The 23,998-nt window shown below is 44.1% G+C and overlaps 1 protein-coding gene across 13 annotated transcripts in view; it reads left to right on the top strand.

Annotated features, from left to right (window-relative positions):
* The first annotated feature begins 9,558 nt into the window (after positions 1–9,558).
* Positions 9,559–23,998, top strand: part of SLC9A8 (solute carrier family 9 member A8) — a 79,262-nt gene continuing 64,822 nt past the window's right edge. For 8 of the 13 annotated variants that reach the window (XR_010119325.1, XR_010119321.1, XR_010119322.1 and 5 more), the window contains exons 1-3: positions 9,598–9,849; positions 11,911–12,092; positions 19,949–20,029. Coding sequence is in view for 8 of the 13 variants with exons in the window: in XM_063633390.1 (XP_063489460.1) it covers positions 9,824–9,849; positions 11,911–12,092; positions 19,949–20,029 (289 nt within the window). In the remaining 5 variants the exon portion in view is untranslated. Of the gene's footprint in view, positions 9,850–10,029; positions 10,232–11,910; positions 12,093–19,948; positions 20,030–23,998 lie in introns of those variants that run through there. The other 5 variants (XR_010119323.1, XR_010119324.1, XM_055266097.2 and 2 more) reach the window with 4 other exon arrangements.

Below are 23,998 nucleotides of genomic sequence, written 5' to 3'. Positions count from 1 at the left end.
AAATAGGCTGGGCGCGGTGGCTCACGCTTGTAATCCCAGCACTTTGGGAGGCCGAGGCGGGCGGATCACGAGGTCAGGAGATCGAGACCACGGTGAAACCCCGTCTCTACTAAAAATACAAAAAATTAGCCGGGCGTGGTGGCGGGCGCCTGTAGTCCCAGCTACTCGGAGAGGCTGAGGCAGGAGAATGGAGTGAACCCGGGAGGCGGAGCTTGCAGTGAGCCAAGATTGCGCCACTGCACTCCAGCCTGGGCGACAGAGCAAGACTCCGTCTCAAAAAAAAAAAAAAATAAATAAAATAAATAAAAATTAGAAGAAGAAATAATAGAAAATTCTGAAAAACATAAAATAAAAAAGACAGTTTCCTTGGAGTTTTCTGTGCTACTGTGGACATAGCACATAGTAGGTGCTTAATCCATACTTAATGATTTATGTCAGGTGCTAGTCTAGGTACTAGACCCCCTGTGAGCCTAATGGGGATGACAGGTCACAAGGAAGTAAATTTGAAAAAGAAACAACATTGTGCTAAGTGAAAGAAGCCAGTCATAAAATGCCACATATTTTATTCCACTTACATGAAATTTTCAGAATCGGTAAATCCATAGAGACAGAAAATAAAGTAATGATTGCCAGGGGATGGGGCAGCAGAGAGTGACTGCTGATAGGTGCAGAGGTTCTTGTTGGGGTGCCAGAAATGTTTGGGAATCAGATAGTTGTGGTGGTTGCATAACATAGTGAATACACTAAAACCCACTGAATTGCACATGTTAAAATGAAGTTTTTGTTATATGAATTATATTTCAATATTTATTTAATTTAATTTAATTAATTTATTTATTTTTTGAGACAGAGTCTTACTCTGTCACCCAGACTGGAATGCGGTGGTACGATCTCGGCTCATTGCAATCTCTACCTCCCAAGTTCAAGTGATTCTCGTGCCTCAGCCTCCCAAGCAGCTGGGATTACAGGTGTGCACCAATACGCCTGGCTAATTTTTGTATTTGTAGTAGAGATGGGGTTTTGCCATGTTGGCCAGGTTGGTCTTGAACTCCTGATCTCAAATGATCCACCTGCTTTGGCCTCCCAAAGTGTTGGGATCACAGGCATGAGCCACTGTGCCCGGGCCATATTTCAATAATAATTTCAAATATGTCTTTTTAAAAAGGACAAAACAGAATAACTTCACATAATAGGTATCACAAGGACAAGAGAGTGAAATGCTGGAAGACGCAGTGGCTGGCTGGGGCAGGTGGGAGAGGGCCTCAGTCAGGGTGCTTCCATTGTATGGGATCTGAATTATGACTAGGAGGCAGCTCTATGTACATCTAGAAGGTGATAGACAAAGGAACAGCAAGTGCAAAGGTCCTGAGGTGGGGACGAGCGTAGCATGTTCAAGGAGCAGATAAGTGAGTTGGGATGCAGGGGAAAAGGGACAAGAGACCCCTTCAGGGAAAGGGAGCTGACCAAACAGGGCCTTGCAGACTGCCAAGAGGAGTTTGGGGTTTTTTTTGGTTTTTTTTTTGAGACAGAGTCTTGCTCTGTCACCCAGGCTGGAGTGCAGTGGCGCAATCTCGGCTCACTGCAAGCTCCATCTCCTGGGTTCACGCCATTCTCCTGCCTCAGCCTCTCCGAGTAGCTGGGACTACAGGCGCCCGCCACCACGCCCGGCTAATTTTTTTTTTTGTATTTTTAGTAGAGACAGGGTTTCACCATGGTCTCGATCGAGGAGTTTGGGTTTTGTTTGCAGTAAAATGGGGAGCCATGGGATGATTTTGAGCAGAAGAGTAACATGATCTGATACATACTTCAAAAAGACTGCCTGGGCCAGGCACTGTGGCTCATGTCTATAATCCTAGCACTTTGGGAGGCTGAGGTGGGACAATCACTTGAGCCCAGGAGTTCAAGATCAGCCTAGGCAACATAGCAAGACCCTGTTTCTACAAAAAATAAAATAAAACAAAAAATTAGCCAGGAACGGTGGCACGCGCCTGTAATCCCAGTTACTTGGGAGGCTGAGGTAGGAGGATGGCCTGAGCCCAAGAGGTTGAGGCTGCAGGGAGCTGTGATCCCACAACTGCACTGTAGCCTGGGGACAGAATGAGAACCTGTCTCTCAAAAAAAAAAAAAAAAAAAGACTGCTTGCACTGTCATTGTAAGGTAAATACAGCTACAGACATACAGACATTTTGGTCAAAGATAGACCACAAATACAATGGTGGTCCCATGAGCTTATAATACGGTACTTTTACTGTGCCTTTTTTGTGTTTAGGTATGTTTAGACACACAAAAACTTGCCATTGTGTTACCATTGCCTGCAGTACCCAGTACAGTAACATGCTGTATGGGTGTGTAGCCTGTGAGCAATAGGCCATACCATAAAAGCCTGGGTGTGTCATAGGCGACACCATCTGGGTTTGAAGAAGTCTGCTCTAGGATGTTCGCACGTCAAGATCGCCTGACCACACATTTCTCACAATGGATTCCTGTCCTTAGATGATGCATGACTGTGGTAGGTGGGTAGGAGTAGAAGCTGAAAATGTAAATAAATCCCTTTGACACTGTGCTTGTGACCTGCAACACTCAGTAACTGCCAGTCATCTTTCATAAACTAGAAACAGGCCAGATTGTCATATTCATTTAAATACAGAAAGTCAAGGCCGTGGGTATTTTGATATTTCTGTCTTGATGCTGCCTCACCTCCCTGTTCTGAGTCACCAGCCCTGTGGATTCTTCCTCCTCCACCCTCATCCCCTTTGTGTCCTTCACACTGTCCCCACCCTAAGACCTGATGACCGATAGAAACACTTGCATCCTTGGCTTACCTTTTTTCTTTCCCCCTTTAAAAAATATCATAGTTTTGGCTGGGTGCAGTGGCTCACGCCTGTCATTCCAGCACTTTGGGAGGCCGAGGCAGGAGGATCACTTGCACCCAGGAGTCTGAGGCCAGCCTGGGCAACATAGTGAGACCCTGTCTCTATTTTTATTTTGTATTTATTTATTTATTTTTGAGACGGAGTCTTGCTCTATTGCCAGGCTGTAGTGCAGTGGCATGATCTCGGCTCACTGCAACCTCTGCCTCCCAGATTCAAGCAATTCTCCTGCCTCAGCCTCCCAAGTAGCTGGGACTGCAGGTGCACACCACCACGCCCGGCTAATTGTTGTATTTTTAGTAGAGACGAGGTTTCACTATGTTGGCCAGGATGTTCTCAATCTCTTGACCTCATGATCCACCTGCTTCAGCCTCCCAAAGTGCTGGGATTACAGGCGTGAGCCACCACACCTGGCCTATTTTTATTTTTTTTTAAAAATCATATTTTAGCACCTGTAGTCCTAGCTACTCGGGAGGCTGAGGCAGGATAATTGCTTGAATCCGGGAGGCAGAGGTTGCAGTGAACTGAGATCATACCACTGTACTCCAGCCTGGCAATAGAACAAGACTCTCTCTCAAAAATAAATAAATAAATACAAAATAAAAATAGAGACAGGGTCTCACTATGTTGCCCAGGCTGGCCTCAGACTCCTGGGTGCAAGTGATCCTCCTGCCTCGGCCTCCCAAAGTGCTGGAATGACAGGCGTGAGCCACTGCACCCAGCCAAAACTATGATATTTTTTAAAGGGGGAAAGAAAAAAGGTAAGCCAAGGATGCAAGTGTTTCTATTGGTCATCAGGTCTTAGGGTGGCGACAGTGTGGAGGACACAAACGGGATGAGGGTGGAGGAGGAAGAATCCACAGGGCTGGTGACTCAGAACAGGGAGGTGAGGCAGCATCAAGACAGAAAGATCAAAATACCCATGGCCTTGACTTTCTGTATTTAAATGAATATGACAATCTGGCCTGTTTCTAGTTTATGAAAGATGACTGGCAGTTACTGAGTGTTGCAGGTCACAAGCACAGTGTCAAAGGGATTTACTTACATTTCAAATGATATGTCATTTGCAGAAAAAAATTATTAAAAATACAAATAAGGAAAAGGAAAAACAATACCCATGACCCACAATTGGGAAATAACCATTATCGAAACGACATTTCAGTATGTTACTCCTGTCCTTTTTTATTTTTTGGCTTAAATGTTATTTGTATTGAGGTCTTACATGCACATAAGTTGAAGAGTCAAATTTTCTAAAAATAGGAATCCCCACTTCACTCTCTCCTCTCATTTCTGCCTCCCCAAAGACAATCACTTTGAGCTGATTTTTTGGGTATTTAACTCCATGTTTTGGAATAACATGCTTCTATCGCCACTTCTTAATTTTTCTATTTTCAGTAAAATCTGCTTTCCCACTCTGGGCAATAAGGGTTCTGCCCTCTTTCTCTCCCCTCACCTGCCCAGCACATGCAGAGACCCTTCCCATCCTTTGTTCTCTCAATATAGTTATACGGTTATTCTTGTGAGATTGATATTTACAGTCTACATTATTGTGACTATGTAAATGCCATTCACAGCTGAGCTCCGTGGTAAACTATGATGACTTTTACTTTTCTCCTTTTCTACAACTTTTCATTTTTCTTTTTTTTTTTTTGAGACGGAGTCTCCCTCTGTCGCCCAGGCTGGAGTGCAGTGGTGCGATCTAGGCTCAATGCAACCTCCACTTCCCAGGTTCAAGTGATTCTTCTGCCTCAGCCTCCCAAGTAGTTGAGATTACAGGTGTGTGCCACCACGCCCGGCCAAAACTATGATTTTTTTTTTTTAAGGGAGAGAGAAAAAAAGTAAGCCAAGGAAGCAAGTGTTTCTATCGGTCACCAGGTCTTAGGGTGGGGACAGTGGGGAGGACACAAGGCAGGTGAGGGTGAAGGAGGTTTTGAACTCCTGACCTCAGGTGATCCACCCACCTCGGCCTCCCAAAGTGCTAGGATTACAGCTGTGAGTCACTATGCATGGCCTGGAATCTGGATTTTTTCACAAACTCTCAGAGAATTACACCTGACTCCACTGAATTCTACAAGCCCAGATTTTCTATTTTTGCTTAGTAATTCTAGTGCCTGTTACGTGCTAAGTGGCCAGGGCCAGATTAAAATGTTAACATCCAAAAGTATTAAAGAAATTATGCCCCACTCTTTCCCATGTATAAATCAATATGAAATGATAATAAATAGCAAAAATACATGAAGAGGGCCAGGCATGGTAGCTCATGCCTGTAGTCCCAGCACTATGGGAGGCCAAGGCGAGCAGATCACCTGAGTTCAGGAGTTCGAGACCAGCCTGACCAACATGGAGAAACCCCATCTCTACTAAAAATACAAAATTAGCTGGGTGTGGTGGCATATGCCTGTAATCCCAGCTACGCGGGAGGCTGAGGCAGGAGGATCGCTTGAACCCAGGAGGTGGAGGTTGCAGTGAGCCGAGATTGTGCCATTGCACTCCAGCCTGGGCAACTAGCGTGAAATTCCGTCTCAAAAAAAAAAAAAAAAAAATACATGAAGAGGAGTCCAACAGATCTTATTTTTCCTATGGTGTGATGGGTAGGATAATGGCCCTCCAAAGATGGCCACGTGATAATTGCTGGTCCCTGTGAATATGTTACAGGGCAAGAACGAATTAAGGTTGCAGATGGAAATAGGGTGCTAATCCGCTGACTTTGAGATGGGCAGATTATTCTGATTATGTAGGTGGGTCCAACGTAGTCAGAAGGGTCCTAATAAGGGAAAGAGGGGCTGGGCACAGTGGCTCATGCCTGTAATCCAAGCACTTTGGGAAGCCAAGGTGGGTGGATCACCTGAGGTCAGGAGTTCAAGACCAGCCTGGCCAATATGGTGAAACCCCATCTCTACTAAAACTACAAAAATTTGCTGGTGTGGTGGCGGGCACCTGTAACACCATCTACTTGAGAGGCTGAGACAGGAATCACTTGAACCCCGGAGGCGGAGGTTGTAGTGAGCCGAGATCATGCCACTGCACTCGAGCATGGGCAACAGAGCGAGATTCAGTCTCAAAAAAAAAAGGGGGGGTAGGGGGGAAGGGGAAGAGGAAGAGGAAGACAAGACAGTCAGAATCAGAAGGAGAGCATGGGGTGAGGCAGTCCTTAGCTTTAAAGACAGGGAGTGGGCCATGAGCCATGGGATGCAAGCAGCCTCTAGGAGCTGGAAAAGGCAAGAAAGTTTATTCTCCCCTAGGGCCTCCAGAATGAATGTGACCCTGCCAACACCTTGATTTTAGCCCAGTGAAAATTTTTATCTTCTAACCTACAGAACTATAAGATAATACATTTGTGTTGTTTTAAGCCAATTCCTTGTCATAAAGCTCTTAAAATATATCCCCTTTTGGTTCTGCTTCTGTGATTGAACCCTGACTGATACACATGGTAACCAATTTGATTCCCTGTTTAATAAAAGCATTAAAGATCAAATTCTTGGCCAGGCACAGTGGCTCATGCTTGTTATCCCAGCACTTTGGGAGGCTGAGGCAGGTGGATCACTTGAGGTCAGGAGTTTGAGACCAGCCTGGCCAATATGGCAAAACCCCGTCTCTACTAAAAATACAAAAATTAGCCGGGCATGGTGGCACACGCCTGTAATTCCAGCTACTTGGGAGGATGAAGCAGGAATCGCTTGAACCCAGGAGGCAGAGTTTGCAGTGAGCCGAGATCACGCCACTGCGCTCCAGCCTGAGTGACAGAGTGAGACTCTGTCTCAAAAAACAACAACAGGCCAGGCCTGGTGGCTCATGCCTGTAATCCCAGCATTTTGGGAGGCCAAGGCAGGCGGATCACGAGGTCAAGAGATCAAGACCATCCTGGCCAACATGGTGAAACCCTATTTCTACTAAAAATACAAAAATTAGCTGGGCGTGGTGGCGCATGCCTGTAGTCTCAGTTACTTGGGAGGCTGAGGCAGGAGAATTGCTTGAACCTGGGAGGCGGAGGTTGTACTTAGCCGAGATCACGCCATTGCACTCCAGCCTGGGCAACAGAGACTCCATCTCGAAAAAAAAAAAAAATCCAAAGAAGAATGGTATTTCATGACATGTGAAAGTAATGCGAAATTCAAATTTTAGTATCCATAAAGTTTTGTTGGAACACAGCTATGCCTATTTATATTATTTATGCTGCACGCAAAGTACAGAGTTGATTTGTTGCTACAGAGATAGTAAGGCCCACGAAGCCTTCAATATTTACTGTCTGACTCTTTACAGAGACTGGTCAGGGAGGGCTTCCCTGAGGAGGGGACTTTTAAGCTGAGACCTGAATAACAAGAAGACTGGAGGTAGCGGGCAGAGCTGTCTAGGCAGAGACAACAGAGAGCGAAGGCAGTTTTCTCTCTAATCTTTTAACAGTCTTCTAAAGAGAGGCATTGTTAAAGAAAAAAAGAAAAAAAATTGAGGGGGCCCTGAGGCTCTGAGGGTGCTGTAGCCTCTCAGGGTCACGGAGACTGTAGGTCCTAAGGAGGGGTTGGGAAGCAGCACTGTCTGGCACCAGAATTTGTGGTCTCGTGGTTAGTGGTAGGCCCAGAGGAGGCCAAGGTCAGGAGCTCCATGACCATCACAAAGCCCTCATCTGGCCTTGACAGCAGAATCTGTGGCAAGGGCAGTAGGCGAGACAACGGAGAGAGAAGAGTAGTGAATTCCAGCTAGGTGGGGTTTCCAGCTTGGTGAATTCCAGCCATGTGGGTTTTATTGGTGCTGGTAGAAAATGGTAGCCTCAAGCCCTCAGTTGACAAGTGTGGCCAGAGAGAACCCCACCCTCAATCCTTTGTAGACCAGGTCATTCCTGCCAGGCTCTGTGCTAATGGAGGAGAGTAGGTTATTAGTCCCATTTAAGAGCCAGAGAAATTGAGGCAGTGGAGAGTAGCAGGGCTACTGGTTTAAAAACACTGATTCTGTGCCTGAATCCCAGCCTTGTCATTTGCTAGCTGTGGGACGCAGGCAAGTGCTTTGATTTCTCTGTGTCTGTGGATAATGATGGTATCTACCTCAAAGCTATGTAAAGAATTAAGGAAACAATAGCCCAACACCGCACCCGCAGGAAGGAAGCAAGTTTATTATTACTCAGTAAACGTTGGTGGATCCTGATGACATTTTCTCAGTTAGCTTTAGCAGTCTTAAGAGACCGCACAGGATGGAGAACCCAAGGTTAGAGGCAGATTTCTTCTCTACCCAGTTCCTCAGGGCCAAAACCCTGACACCATGCTTAACTCCTCTTTTATATGCCATAGTCCGTCAGCAAAACTTGTCTTCAGTATGCATCCAGGAGTCCAACCATTCCTGCCACCTCCACGGTATTACTTTCATCCAGACTGCCATCAGCTGTCACCTAGATTATTGCAAAAGCCTCCTTGCCGGCCTTGGGGCTTCCATCCTCTCTCTCTTGCCAACCCCGTCAACTCCCAACAGGCAGCAAAGCTCATGTTACTTCTCAGTTCAAAACCCTTCTACGTGTGCTAGAATTAACTGATTTATTTACTCAATGATTATTTATTATTGAGTGTCTACTATGTGCCAGGTACTGTTGTAGGCATTTCAGATAAAATGGAGAACAAAACAGACAAAAATTTCTGCATTCATGAAGCTTCCGTTCTCATGGAGGGAGATGGTTAATAAACAAATGTATGAGTAAAACATATGGTAGGTTAGGTGTCATGTGGAAAAATAGTTTAGGGAAGGTGGGGGGCCTTGGATTTTAAGTAGGGTGGTCAAGGAGGTCTAACACACAAGATAAGGGTAAAATAAAAGGCCAAACGTAGAAGAGGTGGGAGCCAAAGAGCTACCCAGAAGAAGAGCATTCTAGATAAAGGCTCAGCAAGTGCAACGGTGGAAGTATTCCTGGTGACTCTGTGACAATAGTGGAAAGTCAAAGTGTGTGGGAGGGGAGATAGAGAGCCCCATGTCCCCCTCCCACACACTTCAGAGGGGAAAAGGAGGCAGGGTTGAGTCCTGTACATTCCCAAGGTTTTTTTTCTCTGGAGATTGGAAGCCATTGGAAGGTCTAAGCAGAGGAGTGATGAGTGAAGGGATCACTCCAGCTGCTGTGTGGAAGTCCATAAGGAACAGGGGTGAGTCAGAGACCCTGAATGGAGCCGTTGCAATTATCCAGATGAGATAGAGTGCTTTGGGTCAGGGAGGGAGTTAGCAACAGAAGCAGCCAAGAAAGTTCAAAGTCCTTAGCCTCAGTCCTCCCGATGGGGGGACTCCCACCTCCCACCTCACCTTGTTCCTCCCTGCATCCCCACCCCACCGGCCACTGCTAGGCACATAGAAGCATCTACTAAGCATGTGCTAAATCAATGAACTGCTTAATGAATGGTCCACCCCTAGATCATCAGCATCCATTTTAACGCTAGGCATATAGTCTGAACTGAATATATGTTTACAGATGGAATGCTGCACAGTCCTGCCAAGTCCAGGCGGTTATTCCTCTCCACTGCCGAAGGAAACTAAGGCTCGGGTTGGGGAAGTGTCCCCCTGGGGTCTCTCGGCTTAGGCTACAGGCTGGGCATCCTTTTTCAAACTCTTTTAGCACAGCGAAGTCGAGGGCACTGGGTGGAGGGTGCTTGCTTGCCCTCAGGGTGAGTCACAGTGACCTCACAGGAGTTTCCCCAAAACGTCCCCGCCCTGTGATGGGGGAAAAGCCGGAATCTCTCGGCCCCAGGTGGTCATGTGGCCCAGGCCGGACAAGCGTCCCGAAAGCCCCAGGAGAGACTAAGAGGCAATCCTCCCACGCGCTTTCTCCCACCCTCGGGCCACTGAGACGGAGGGACAGAGAGCCGCCCACGAGCGGCCGAGGCCCCGCCTCTCGCTCGCCCGCCCGCGCCTCCAGCGGAAGCCGGAAGCAAAAGCGGGTCCTGCTAGCCCCGCGGCTCCGAACTCGGTGGTCCTGGAAGCTCCGCGGGATGGGGGAGAAGATGGCGGAAGAGGAGTGAGTGGGCTTTTTCCCGGGCGGCGGAGGCGGCGGGGCTGGGCCCCGGCGGGTGACAGCGAGCGCCTCAGGCCACCCTCCGGCCCCGGAAGGCGGAGCTTCTTTTGCTGGTTGGCCAGGACTGACCAAGCCGGTGCCTACGGGGAGGGCGGGATGGGCGGGCCTGGGCTCAGGTGGGCCTTGCGTTCCCCTGGAGGTCGGTCCCTCGAGCTGGGAATCAGCTGCCCAGCGCCGGCCCCGAGAGCCGTCTTGCGGAAAATACAACCCATATTTACTTTCCCAGTTTTCGGTAATCTCATGGTTACTGAGCCCTCTTCCGCCTCCTCCAGGAAGTCGTCCGGGTTCTCCACACCCAGCTCCTACTTAGCCAGTCGCCTCCTCTGTAACGATCAGTTTTCATGTCTTTCTCCTTCACTGTTTCATTCAGTCATTAACTGTTAGCCATCTACTCAATTCCAGGTCCTGGGCAGGTGGTAGGAAAGGAGGCCGACCAGGATCCGCTCTCTGGGAGCTTCCATTCTAGTGGGAAAAGAAGACCATAATTAGTCAAGATGGTTTCAGATCGTGATTAATTAACCCTGTTTGTGCCTGGTGTTTCATTATTGGAACGCTAAGCATGTGGGAGTTATTTATATCCTACTGCTCAAGGTCATCGCCAAGATCTGATTTTTCTCACATGTCTGCAATTCTAAAAATTGCAACCTCTGGCATGAATGGCTTAAGTGTTCTGAAGGAAGCAGAATAGAGTTAGGGTTGGGGAGTCCACTCAGGAAAAACTGACATTCAGCAGAAACTTGAATGACCAGAAGGAGGGATAGGAGAAATAATATCAGGTTCAAAAGGCCTGGCTCAAAGAGTTTAGTGCTTTTGAGTGACAGGCAGCATGGCTGGTGTGTAGAGAGGAAGGGGGTTAGCTGGACAAGGGAAGATAGGGAAGGACGGGCTGTGTCCTCCAGGTACTTTTGGGCAAGTCCAAAAGTCATCTCCATACCTGCAGGGCAGAGTCTGTTGCAGATTGTGGATGCCCTTTCACTGTTTGTGGAATGAGTATGTGAAGATGAATAAGGAACCCCTTCATTGATACTGGAGTCCTTCAGCTGATAACTTTTTAAATATATTTCTTGGCCATATGGGGGTCATTTCATGTAATCAGTTATTTATTGAGCAGCTGCTCCATCCCAAACACTAAACAGGGCCTCAGCAGCACAAAATAAAAGAGGCAGTATAGCCCAGCGATTTCAAGTTTGGGTTTTCAGCTTGATTCTGCCACTAACAGATGTTGGTGAAGTTTTGCAACCTCCCTGAGCCCTAGCTATGCATGAGTAAAAAAGGGAAAGTAATCATACCCAGTCAGACATGTTATACCTATTAAATGAGAGGTAGTGTGTTACCTAGTTCCTGGAATAAAGCAGTGCTCAGAAAATATTAACTTTTATAGTCACAATTACAGTTATTATAGCAATATTGTACTAGTTCACGATCCCAGCACAGTGTGAAAGAGCTGTGGGAACATATGCAGTGGAGTAGGTAAAGTCGGGTGAGGTAAGGTGGGGTAATAGGAGGTGACATTTGAGCCGTTTGAAATCTGAGAAGGATTTTGTCAAGTAGGTTAGGGCATGCCCAGATCAACAAGTGGGCAAATTCAGGTGGCTTCTTCAACTTGCAGAAATAATGCAAGGAAAATAATGTAAATTGGGGAAACAAAGGTGCTAAGTAAACAGTGTTGGACCTTGGAAAGTGATGAGACTCCAGTTTGCCTCCCTTTAAATCCCCCAGTATTTGCCAAAGAGCAGGCAGCATTTCATTTCTATACTGGCTCTGATTCCCTATCGTTCCTGTCCTCTAAGTGGCTGTATTCAGAAGCACTGGAGGCCACTGGTACCCTTGTTCTGTGCAGGCAGGGATTTTCTTAATAAGTTTCTCTTGAAGGCCTGCCTGTTAGTTACAAGACTTCTGAATCCCATAAAGTTCTTGGACAGCTTCTCTTTCTGGTGTGAGGTGTGTGAATTGATGTTTTGGGACCCTTTTCCATTATCTAATTATGCTTTTTGTGTCCTCCAGGAGGTTCCCCAATACAACTCACGAGGGTTTCAATGTTACCCTCCACACCACCCTGGTTGTCACGACGAAACTGGTGCTCCCGACCCCTGGCAAGCCCATCCTCCCCGTGCAGACAGGGGAGCAGGCCCAGCAAGAGGAGCAGTCCAGCGGCATGACCATTTTCTTCAGCCTCCTTGTCCTAGGTGAATATGGACACAGTCATTCCCATCATCTGCCATCCCCAGTGTCTGTGTGCTCGGTCTGTGTGTTTAACCCTGTCACTCCTCTTGACTGTGTCAAGTCTTCCTCCCATTTGGTTTTCATATCAAACACTGAGGGAACATGATCAGTTTATAACATCATAACAGGGAACTCTCTTCTTTATAAAATCATGGTGCTTAGCAAGTTCTGAAGAGCTCTTAATGTAATATCTTAGCCTTTGAAAGAAGGATTAAAATTATTTTGGCCTAGAAAGAATCTTGAGGCCTGGCGCGGTGGCTCACGCCTGACATCTCAGCACTTTGGGAGACTTGGGTGGATCACTTGAGGTTAGGAGTTCAAGACCAGCCTGGCCAACATGGTGAAACCCTGTCTTTACTAAAAATACAAAAATTAGCTAGGCATAGTGGCGTATGCCTGTAATCACAGCTACTCAGGAGGCTGAGGCACGAGAATCACTTGAACCTGGGAGGCAGAGGTTGCAGTGAGCCGAGATCACGCCACTGCACTCCAGCCTGGAAGACAGAGCGAGACTGTCTCAAAAAAAAAAAAAAAAAAAAAAAAGAATCTTGAACATCTAGTTTAATGGATTTCAAGTTCTACTCAAAGGAGTATGCGCCTGTGCAGGGGATGAAGGAGCAGGGGATGGGGTGGCAGGAGGTGGGAGGAGTCAGATGGGAGAATATCTGACCCCCTGCTCCTAGCTTCAATCAGAGCAGTATTTTGTGTTCATATTTATTAGACTTCCATGTGAATTTTATTTAATGGTTTTGCTGCTGATTGAAAGAGCAGAAACCCTTGCCCCAGCACCCTGTTTTCCTTAACCTCTGTCATTCTGATTAACCATGGTCATGACTTTTGCCGTATCTGTGCACCACCTGTATTGTTAATTTAGTTATGTACTATTTTTGTTTAAATGCATTCACTCTCTGAAAACCTCATTTTGGGCCGGGTGTGGTGGCTCATGCTGGTAATACCAACACTTTGGGAGGCCGAGGCAGATGGATTATTTGAGGTCAGGAGTTCCAGACCAGCCTGGCCAACATGGTGAAACCCTGTCTCTACTGAAATTACAAAAATTAGCCGGGTGTGGTGATATGTGCCTGTAATCCCAGCTACTCAGGAGGCTGAGGCAGGAGAATTGCTTGAACCTGGAAAGCGGAGGCTGCAGTGAGCCAAGATCGTGCCACTGTACTCTAGCCTGGGTGACAGAGAGACACTGCCTTAAAAAAAAAAAACAACTAATTTTGTTCAACCTTCTCTTTTAGTGTGTGAGGAAATTTCAGCATAGAGAAGTCAAGTGATTGTCATACCAGGCTGATAGGAAACTAGAGACTGATAACCAGGTTACCAGATGCCAATCGAGAGGTTTAGATAAAAGACAAAAACTTAAATGCCTCCCAGTGTGCCTATAACTCCATTTCTAAAAAAAACAAAAAAGAAATCCAGTTGAAACTACACAACCACTTTTGATTAGCTAAGGAATAAATAGCTTTGAGTTTGACCCAAGTTCAAATTCTTTTTTTTTTTTTTTTTTGAGACAGAGGCTTGCTCTGTCGTCCAGGCTGGAGTGCAGTGGCGTTATCTCGGCTCACTGCAAGCTCTGCCTCCCAGGTTCATGCCATTCTCCTGCCTCAGCCTCCCGAGTAGGTGGGACTACAGGTGCCTGCCACTACGTTCAGCTAATTTTTTGTATTTTTAGTAGAGATGGCGTTTCACTGTGTTGGCCAGGATGGTCTCGATCTCCTGACCTTGTGATCCTCCTGCCTCAGCCTCCCAAAGTGCGGGATTACAGGTGTGAGCCACCGCGCCGGGCCAAATCCAAATTCTTCTTTGGTCGGGCGCGGTGGCTCACACCTATAATCCCAGCACTTTCGTGTGGATCATCTAAGGTCAGGAGTTCGAGACCAGCCTGGCCAACACGGTGACCCCAACTCTACTAAAAATACAAAAAATTTTAGTGGGACATGGTGGTGGGCGCCGGTAATCTCAGCTACTCGGGAGGCTGAGGCAAGAGAATCACTTGAACCCGGGAGGTGGAGGTTGCAGTAAGCCAAGATCACGCCACTGCACTCCAGCCTGAGTGACGAGGGAAACTCCATCCTCCACCCCCGCCACACACACACACAAAAATAAATTCTTGTTTGAAAGTGAAACAAACATTTCATTTGCTGCTTTTCTTTAATGATACCAAAGTCATATTCCTAATGAGATTAGATCTTTTCAGAAAGTTGAAAGGTGGAACTTTTTTTTTTATTTCTCTGATGTGTATTAGGACTGTTTATTAAGGAAAGTATAACTTCTCTTACATTTATATTCAGTCTCTGGTAAGTGGTCAAAGAATTTTAATAATACACTTGAGGCTAGCGATTTGAGACCAGCCTGGGCAACATAGTGAGACTCTATCTCTACAAAAAATAAAAAATAAAAGATTTTAATAATAGTCTTTTTATTTGAAATCCTAGGACTCATCATTGTCTGTCATAGTTTTAGAAACTTTTAAACCGATACTGAAAAAGTACACAGACCAGAAGTATACAATGTCTCATATAGATTTAATACACCCTGGTAATTTTTTACCCTGCAAATGTAGTTGAATTCTATTTCTAGGGGATTACTTCAACAATGAAGGACTCTCGTTTGTTTTATTTTCTTTTTCTTTTGTGATAGTAGTTGAAGACAAAGAAGAAAAGCATTTCTTTTCTTGATTAAGAAATCTTTAGTAGCTGAAGTCTTCCTTCAGGATTAAGGAGTATTATTAGTCTATTTACACTGCTGTCAATTTGATATGTTAGACAATATGAAAGGCGGGCCTGGAAAAAAAAAAAAAAACTTTTGTAATCACTTTTTTTAAGGGAAATTGAAAAGTATAATATGACTTTTAAAGTAACTTCCAGGGCGTGGAGCATTTAAGGTTAGCTGTACAAAAGACCACAAAACAGGTTTCCATAATGTACTTTTTAAACCGGGCAAAATCCTGCCCAGTGTTAATACATCTTTAGGGCCAGAAAGGCTGACCTTGCTGTATATTTCTCTTGGATTGCCCTCTCCAAACAGATTATAAACCTAGACTCTAGAGTCACACCAGTGTTAGATAGGTTTCATTTTTACCTAATCAAATTCTTGATAGTCTATGAGTTAGTGTCTCTGCTTATGTGGAGGTCAGCATGTATTACCAAAACAGAATGATGCTTTCTTTTTAAGTAAATTTAAGGCATTGTTTGCCTGTTGCATGTTATTTTATTTCTGATTAGATATCCAAACATTGAAAATTTTTTTTTTCCCCCCTGAGATGGAATCTCGTTCTGTTGCCCAGGCTGGAGTGCAGTGGCGTGATCTTACCTCACTGCAACTTCCGCCTCCCGGGTTCAAGTGATTCTCCTGCCTCAGCCTCCCAAGTAGCTGGGGTTATAGGTGCCCACCACCACACCCAGCTAATTTTTGTATTTTTAGTAGAGATGGGGTTTCACCATGTTGGCCAGGCTGGTCTTGAACTCTTGACCTCAGATGATCCACCTGCCTCAGCCTCCCAAAGTGCTGGGATTATAGGCATGAGCCACCACACCCAGTTCAAACAATGTAAATCTGATAATGTTTTAAAAATTACTGTTATTAGGTACCTTGCTAATTCATGAATAAATGAACTCAAGTGAATTAAGGGAAATTAGCCCATAGTTTATTCTAGACCTCAGAACTCCTGACCTGGAATTCATTTGCCACTTTTGGTTACTCTTTTAGTTAATTCAAATGAAATGGTAACTTTTGTGTCCTGTAAGCACATGACAGGATTACAGTGTGTTCCTCTTTGTTGAGAAGGGATGATAAAACTCTATAGTTACTTTTGACTTCTAGAAGCTTGAAATCAGTTGACTTGCATTTAACCCTTGTTGATCTCTGACTCCACAGGAAAAAATGGGGAATCATTGTTATTTACTTGCACTAGATTAACAATTAACATTTGACACATACATTTTATGGGCCTTGAAACTTAATGGAGTTATTATAATTGATATGTGTTTTATATATTTTCCATAGTCATTACTCCAGGCCTGAAAAATTGGAAGCACACCCTCCATACCACACAGAAGTGTTTGCCCTTTCTTGCTCAGTTTTTTTCTGAGTGTACTTGAAAACGTGCTTGTTTTTGCGTATACAGATGTATATTCTTAAGTACATGCACAAACACAAATAATACATGTTTGGAGTTGCGAATTTGTTTTGACATAAATGGGGTCCCGTAACTTGCCTTTTCATCTCACAGAATGTCTTGGAGATCATTGTGTTGGCATTTTTTCTGTCTATCTCATTCTTTTTTTTTTTTTGTAGTAAAAACATACATTTACAGTTTTAAGTGCTTTAAAACGTAGTTCAGCAGCATCTAGTACATTCACAATGTTGTGCAGCCGTCACTACTATCTAGTTTCAGAACATTTTCATCACCCCAAAAGAAAACCATTAAAAGCAGTCATTCCCCATCCCTCCCTCTTCTAGTCCTTGGCAACCACTATTCTGCTTTCTGTCTCTAGGAATTTGCCTGTTTAGAATATTTCATATAAATGAAACCATATAATATGTGGCCTTCTGTGTCTGGTTTCTATTAGCATAATGTTCTCAAGATTCGTGTTATAGCATATGTTAGAATTGCATTCCTTTTTATGGCTGAGTAATATTCCACTGTATGGATATGCCACATGATGTTTATTCATTCATCAGTGAACATTTGGATTGTTTCTACCTTTTGGCTATTGTGAATACTGCTGCTGTGAACATTTGTGTACAGGCCTTTATGTGGATAAATGTTTTTATTTCTTTTGGATATATACCGGGAAGTGGAATTGCCGAGTCAAATGGTTACTCTATGTTTAACTTTCTCAGAAACTGACAAATGTTTTCCACAGGGGCTGCACCATTTTACAGGGGTTCCAGTTTCTCCATGTTCTTGCCATCACTTGTTTTCTGGTTTTAAAAAAATGATAGACTGGGCGTGGTGGCTCATACCTGCAATCTCAGCACTTTGGGAGGCTGAGGTGGGCAGATCACTTGAGGCCAGGAGTTCGAGACCAGCCTGGCAATATGGCAAAACCCTGTCTCTACTAAAAATACAAAAAAATTAGCTGGGCCTGGGTGTGGTGGCATACACCTATAATCCCAGCTATTCGAGAGGCTGAGGCACTAGAATCATTTGAACCTGGGAGGTGGAGGTTTCAGTGAGCTGAGATCGCACCACTGCACTCCAGCCTGGGTGACAGAGCGAGACTCTGTCTCGGGGAAAAAAAAAAAAAAAATTATAGCTATCCTAGTGGATATGAAATTGTATTTTTTTTTTTTTTTTTTTTTTTTTGAGATGGAATCTTGCCCTGTCTCCCAGGATAGAGTGCAATGGCATGATCTTGGCTCACTGCAGCCTCTACCCCCTGGATTCAAGTGATGCTCCTGTCTCAGCCTCCCATATAGCTGGGATTCAGGTGCGCACCACCACACCCTGCTAATTTTTGTATTTTTAGTAGAGACGGCATTTCACCATGTTGGCCAGGCTGGTCTTGAACTCCAACCTCACTTGATCTGCTTGCCTCAGCCTCCCAAAGTGCTGGGATTACAGGTGTGAGCCACCATGCCAGGCCCTCAGTGTATTTTTTTTTTAATCTTACATGTCCTTCCAGTGAATCATTGTATTTTGATTTTAGTTTCCCTTGTGACTATTGATGTTGAGCATCTTTTGTCTATTCGTGTCCTATGCCTGTTTAAAAGCTGTGGTGTTTGTCTCTTGGCTGTTGAGTTTAAGAGTTCTTTATATATTGTGGATAGTACTCCTTTATCAGATATATGATTTGCAAATATTTTCTCCCCTTCTATGGATTGTCTTTTCTGACTTTATTCTTTTTAATGGCTGAAGGCTATTACTTGGCATTGATGAGCCTTATATTAACTCTTTCTGTTAATAGACTGTTTCCCCTTTTGCTCTTAAAGCTGCGAAGAGTTGTTTGATCTATTTATGAGAATAACTTAAATTTTTAAAAATCTAGCTTGGTACGAAGGAAGAGCAGAAACTGGTTCAACTCTCTTGGTCTATTTTCTGTCCACTTATGTGCTTATTTGCCGTTTTTTGTTTTGTCTAGACATTGGGTATGTTCATTAGTCACATGTTATGTTTATGCACTGGAACTTTTTTCTTGCCCTTCGTAGTTAATGTAGGATTTCTAACTAGGTTAAATATTTATACAAAAATAACACCACAGATTGATAGTTTAAAGCACAGAATGAAAAGAGGACAAAATGTCTACATTTACAGCACTCTGGCCACCTAGTGTTTTTTGGTGGGATTAAAGAAACCTAATTTGTCAATGCAGCCTCTGAGGGTGACCAGTTAACAGGCATGTGGATTGTTTAAACATTTCCTTGAAAAAAATAACAAAATTAATTTTAGTCCTATTAATACTGTGGTTGATGAGCTGGTATGCCATCTAGGTGCCCAATAAAAGAAAGAGACGTGCACACTAACATTTGGATTAGGAAATTACATTGAGGAATAATTTTTGTGAAGTACCCTATTTTTTTGCCGGGGGTGGGGGGGCGCAGAAATATCCCTTTCAAATCGTTTTATTTTACATCTTCTTATTTTCTTTCATGACAACACCTCTGTGAGGAAAGTTAGACATTATTCTGTTTTGGAAGTTGAGGAATGAAGGCATCCAGCCAGGAGGGAGGTGGTGGGGTACGCTGTGGTTAAGAGCACAGATTTGGAATTTGACTCAATACTGCAGCACCTACCAGTGGTGTGACAGGGGCTGTGATGTCTTGAAGCCTCAGTTTTCTGATCTGTAATCAGAGAAGATAGTGGTAATGACAGCTAATTCCGAGGGAAGTTGGAGGATTAAATGAGAGAATATTTGGGGTGTTCAGCCTAGTTCATGGCTCATGGGAAGCCCTCAGCTGATGGGAATGGCAGGACACAGCTGTACCCAGCTGGGGAGCAGGAGTGTTCCATATTCAGATCTCTGATGTTCTTGTCACCAAAAAAGTATTTACTTTTTCCTGTTTGTAAAACCCTCACTTCCCTCTATGTTAAGAGCCAGTCACATGATGGCAAAATAATTGGTGTCAATGCAATCTGTTGCAGTTACATTTATGTAAAAGTGATTGATTTCCTTGACTTCCTCTTCACCATATAGTGTTCCAGTTGATAATCACTTCCAAAAAGTTGAAGACCATTTCTCAGAATCAGAAAAATTTGAATAATTTTAAATAATTGTATAAGGTTTAACAGCTTATATTAAAAAATAGATTTCTGGCTGGGCACTGTGGCTCACGCCTGTAATCCCAGCACTTTGGGAGGCCAAGGTGCGTGGATTGCTTAAGCCCAAGAGTTGACCAGCCTGTGCATCGTGGTGAAACCCTATCTCTACTAAAAATACAAAAAAATTAGCTGGGTGTGGTGTCATGCACCTCTAGTCCCAGCTACTTGGGAGGCTGAGATGGGAGAATCACCTGAGCCTGGGAAGTTGAGACTGCAGTGACCCTAGATCATACCACTGTACTCTAGCCTGGGTGACACAGTGAGACTCTGTCTCAAAAAAATTAGATTTCTGTTCCTCTTCCAATAACTACTGGGAAACAAACTAGTTCAGGCAGACAAGGAAGTATAGAGAAAATATACTAAACATTGTAAATGTACCTCCAGTTTAAGAAATGAGACATGAAAAACACAGCTGAAGTTCACTGTGTTATTCCAATTGTCCATTTTGTGAGGACCCCCCAGAAATAACCACTGACTTGAACTTGGTGTTTATCATTCAGAATTGGGTGTTTTTTTTAAAACAATGTATTATTTTTTTTTCCACAGCTATCTGCATCATATTGGTGCATTTACTGATCCGATACAGATTACATTTCTTGCCAGAGAGTGTTGCTGTTGTTTCTTTAGGTAAGTGTGTATTGGTGATTCCATAATAAAAGCAGTAACAATAACTACCATTTTTTTGAGTGCCTCTTTAGTGCCAAGAACCACAAGAGATGCATCACATCCCTGATCTCATTTAATCCTCACTGCAACCTGCCCTAAGGGTGTTATGATCCCATTTTACAGGTGAGGACACTGGGGCTCAAGAAGGGTAGTGACCTCCTGAAGGTCATGTGGAAGCCCAAAGGCCATACAGCTCTGTACAGCTCAGAGGTCCTTTCTTAGCCTTTTACTTCTGGTAGAACTACCCTTGGAGAACATTGACCTCTACTGCTAGGCTAGGCTGACATCCAACTCAACTAAGGTAAGTAATGACACTTCATAGAATCACTCAATTTTATAGACAGAAGGGACTCTGACTTTACAGTTTAGGAGGAAGAAATGGCTCGCTTAATGCCAGAGTCAGGTCTAAAGTCTTCAGAGAGCATTCCACTCTACCCCACTTACATGTCTGTTTTGTTTCCTGTGCCCGTTAACTGTTGAGATCTAGTTGCAGTGAATGAACCCGTGTAATAACAGGTGTGAATGCACACATAAGTTCATTGAAGTGGTTAGTGAAGGAAGAAGTGGGGAATTTCAGTAAGTGTAAGTTCAAGGCTAAAATGTGGGTGGAGACATGTAAGGCACAGTAAATAAAGTCTTACTAAGGTCAGCCAAAGCTTTTTATCAGTTTATTATATTGCAGTCACTTTTACTAGTTTCCACTTGCCTACTGATGGTGTTTAATTTTTCCTGATCGCTGCCAATGTTTAGAAATTAACTTTCATTGCCTGGTAGATCTTTAGTGGAGTAGTAATTCTTTCACAAGATAGTTATTGATTAGGTTAGCTTTGGAAATGACTGTTCAGACTCTGTTCACTAGCCTCCCCCTCCTCCCATCACCCCAGCAGTCCTACCACCTTGGTTCGGACTCTCCTGTATTTTCCCTGGACTTCAGTACTAAGTGCCAGATCCTGGCTTGTGGGGCTTCACATTGTCATCTATCTCATTTATGCCTTATGACCTCCAAGTGATGCCATATTTTAAGGAATGGGCACCACTGGATAGTGTTGACCTTCAGTACAGGTTTCGAAACCAGTTTTACTCAAAAAGTTCTTGTTCTGTTTTTAGCATGTTTTTTAGCAATATATCTTGGTAGATTCTAGCAACCTTAGCTAGTAAGGTAGTCGTAGAGCTCTAAGAATAGGAGCCTTGCTCATTAACATTCCTTTCTGCTATTAGGCATATTGAAAAGAACCTATGTGACTAATACCCATAATTCTGGGACATTTGGTAAAGGCTTTAAGAACTACTCCAAGGAATTTACAGTTGTGTGGTCAGTTTTATAGCTTCTTAAATAAATTTGCTATCAAAATTATAGTTGGTGTGTATTTAGATATTATACCCATGAAAATTAAAATGATAGTTCTTTTTTTTTTTTTTTTGAGACAGAGTCTCGCTGTCGCCCAGGCTGGAGTGCAGTGGCGCGATCTCGGCTCACTGCAGGCTCCGCCCCCCAGGGTTCACGCCATTCTCCTGCCTCAGCCTCCCAAGTAGCTGGGACTGCAGGCACCCGCCACCTCGCCCGGCTAATTTTTTGTATTTTTAGTAGAGACGGGGTTTCACTGTGTTAGCCAGGATGGTCTCGATCTCTTGACCTCGTGATCCGACCGCCTCGACCTCCCAAAGTGCTGGAATTACAGGTGTAAGCCACCGCGCTCGGCCTAAAATGATAATTCTTATAATTTGGTTTGGAATTTCAAGCTCCTCATGTTTCTTGTATGTTTGGATAACTGCAGCTTGCCGAACACCAGTGCTTCTATTAGGACTTAGAGCAGACATTGTTGGTGGCTTACCAAAGAGTCATTTCCCCCTTCTTCCTTGAAAATAGAACCCCAATTTTGATCAGGTATCTTGCCACAGTGTGCTCAAGGAAGATGGGCCCCTCCAAGTCAAGATTGGTCTTTGCCATCATGTTAATTTCATTCTTCTTTGCCAATGATTAGTTGAGAGGGGCGGAGGCGGCAAGGCAGTGTGAAACCCAGTTATGGCCAGTGACACCAAGGGGAAGTGTGATGAGGTAGTGGGTCCTGGAAAATGTTTTCCTCTCAGATAGTAATGAGAAATTTCCCCTTCATTTCTTTGATGCTGCTGAATGAGAGTGTGATGCCTAGTGGACTGGTAGCCATCTTGCAACTACTGTGGCTCAAAGACAAAAGCCAGAATGCTAAGGATTGCCAAGGGGACAGATAGGAATCCCAGATTATTGATAGTATTGTTGCTTTGTTGAGTTGATAGCCCTGAAACTTCCTATCTTAGTGCTACCTTTTATATGAGATAATAAACATCTATCAGCTGTTGTTGACTTGGAATAAAGAAAAAAACCAAAACCAACATCTATTGTTTAAGCCATTTTTAGTCTAGGTTCTTTTACTTGCAACTAAAAGCATCTTAACTAACATAGAACTCTTTCCATTCAAGGGACAAAACCCAATTCAAAAGAAAATACATTGGCCAGGCGTGGTGGCTTACGCCTGTAATCCCAGCACTTGGGAGGCTGAGGTGGATGGATCGCCTGAGGCCAGGAGTTCAAGACCAGCCTGGCCAACATGGTGAAACCCTTGTCTCTACTAAAAATAGAAAAATTAGCTGGGCATGGTGGCAGGTGCTTGTAATCCCAGCTACTCTGGAGGCTGAATCAATAGAACCACTTGAGTCCGGGAGGTGGAAGTTGCAGTGAGCCCCGGTCACGCCAGGGCACTCCAGCCTGGGTGACAGAGCAAGACTCTGTCTCAAAACTGATAAACAAAAAAATTGGTGGGGGTAAGGGCACTCACCTCTTGACTCATGTAACTGGCAAAACTACAGGTAGTATTAGCTTGAGACTTAGCTGAATCAGGTCTCCTGGACCCAGTTCTTCTCCATGCCTCAGCAGTGAATCCCTTTTCCCCGGCTTCGCTGTCAGGCAAGCTCTCTCGCTGTGGTATTCTGATCTGCTCTCAGACAGGCTCTTGGTGTGGTAAGCCATTAAAACAGTAACTGCAGTGGGAGAGAGGACCTCCTCTTCTTTCTGGCACCAAAAGTTGCAGGATGAACTCTGACCCCTGGTGACCTCAATTGGGAGTGGGGTGGAATGGTGTTGGGAGTCAGCCAGAGCTCTCCATCTACAAGGTTCGTTTCTTCACTGATGTTGCAGAAATAATTGTAGCCTGAATAGCCAGGTCTTGGGAGAAGTGATAGAAAGGCAGTCTTGCTTTCAATGCTTACTTGCTAACTCAGGTGACTGGAAACCCAAGAGCACTTCCAGGGAGAGTGCTGAGGTCCAGAAAGTACTTTTTAAAAATTGTATTAAAGGACATTTGGTTAGAATTTGCAAATGCCGACATAGCTATCAAAGTAATTCTGTATTTCATAAAGCTAAAGAAATTGAAGGAAAACTTTTTTCCCCAGCTGGAGCAAAGTGTAATAAAATATTGAGATATCTACCATTTCAAGAATTTCCAACTTTTGTGCCAAAAAAGAATCTAGATGAAGTTGCCAGAGAAAGTAGGGTTTTCATTCTTTCAGGGATAATTTTACTCTCCTGCCAGAAGTTGCTTCGTAGCTTGCAGTCATTTCGAGACATTATTGGTCTTTTGCTTTATAGTTAGGTGTTCAGCGTTCCTAAGAAATTGTCAGTATAGAAAAGGACCATCTGCACTCCAAAAGTACATGTTCCCCCCTTCTACTTTACTGTATTTTTAAATGAGTGTCTATCTGGCCACTTTTCATTCTTTATAAAAATATAGTATCAACCTGAAGTTCTAAAGAGTTCCTTGGCCCCTGTTCAAAGCTTTCAGGATACCTTCTATACTTTATGGAATTCTGTAGTTTGGGCCTTTTAGAAACTAATTTCTTTTGCACAGTTAAACAACTACTATATATAGAAAAAAGAAAAATCCTGTTTATTGACAA

Source organism: Symphalangus syndactylus, chromosome 24 (genome assembly GCF_028878055.3).
Source record: "Symphalangus syndactylus isolate Jambi chromosome 24, NHGRI_mSymSyn1-v2.1_pri, whole genome shotgun sequence".
Taxonomy (NCBI): domain Eukaryota; kingdom Metazoa; phylum Chordata; class Mammalia; order Primates; family Hylobatidae; genus Symphalangus; species Symphalangus syndactylus.
Note: the sequence above shows the minus strand (reverse complement) of the source record. Positions and strands in the feature narration are given on the sequence as shown.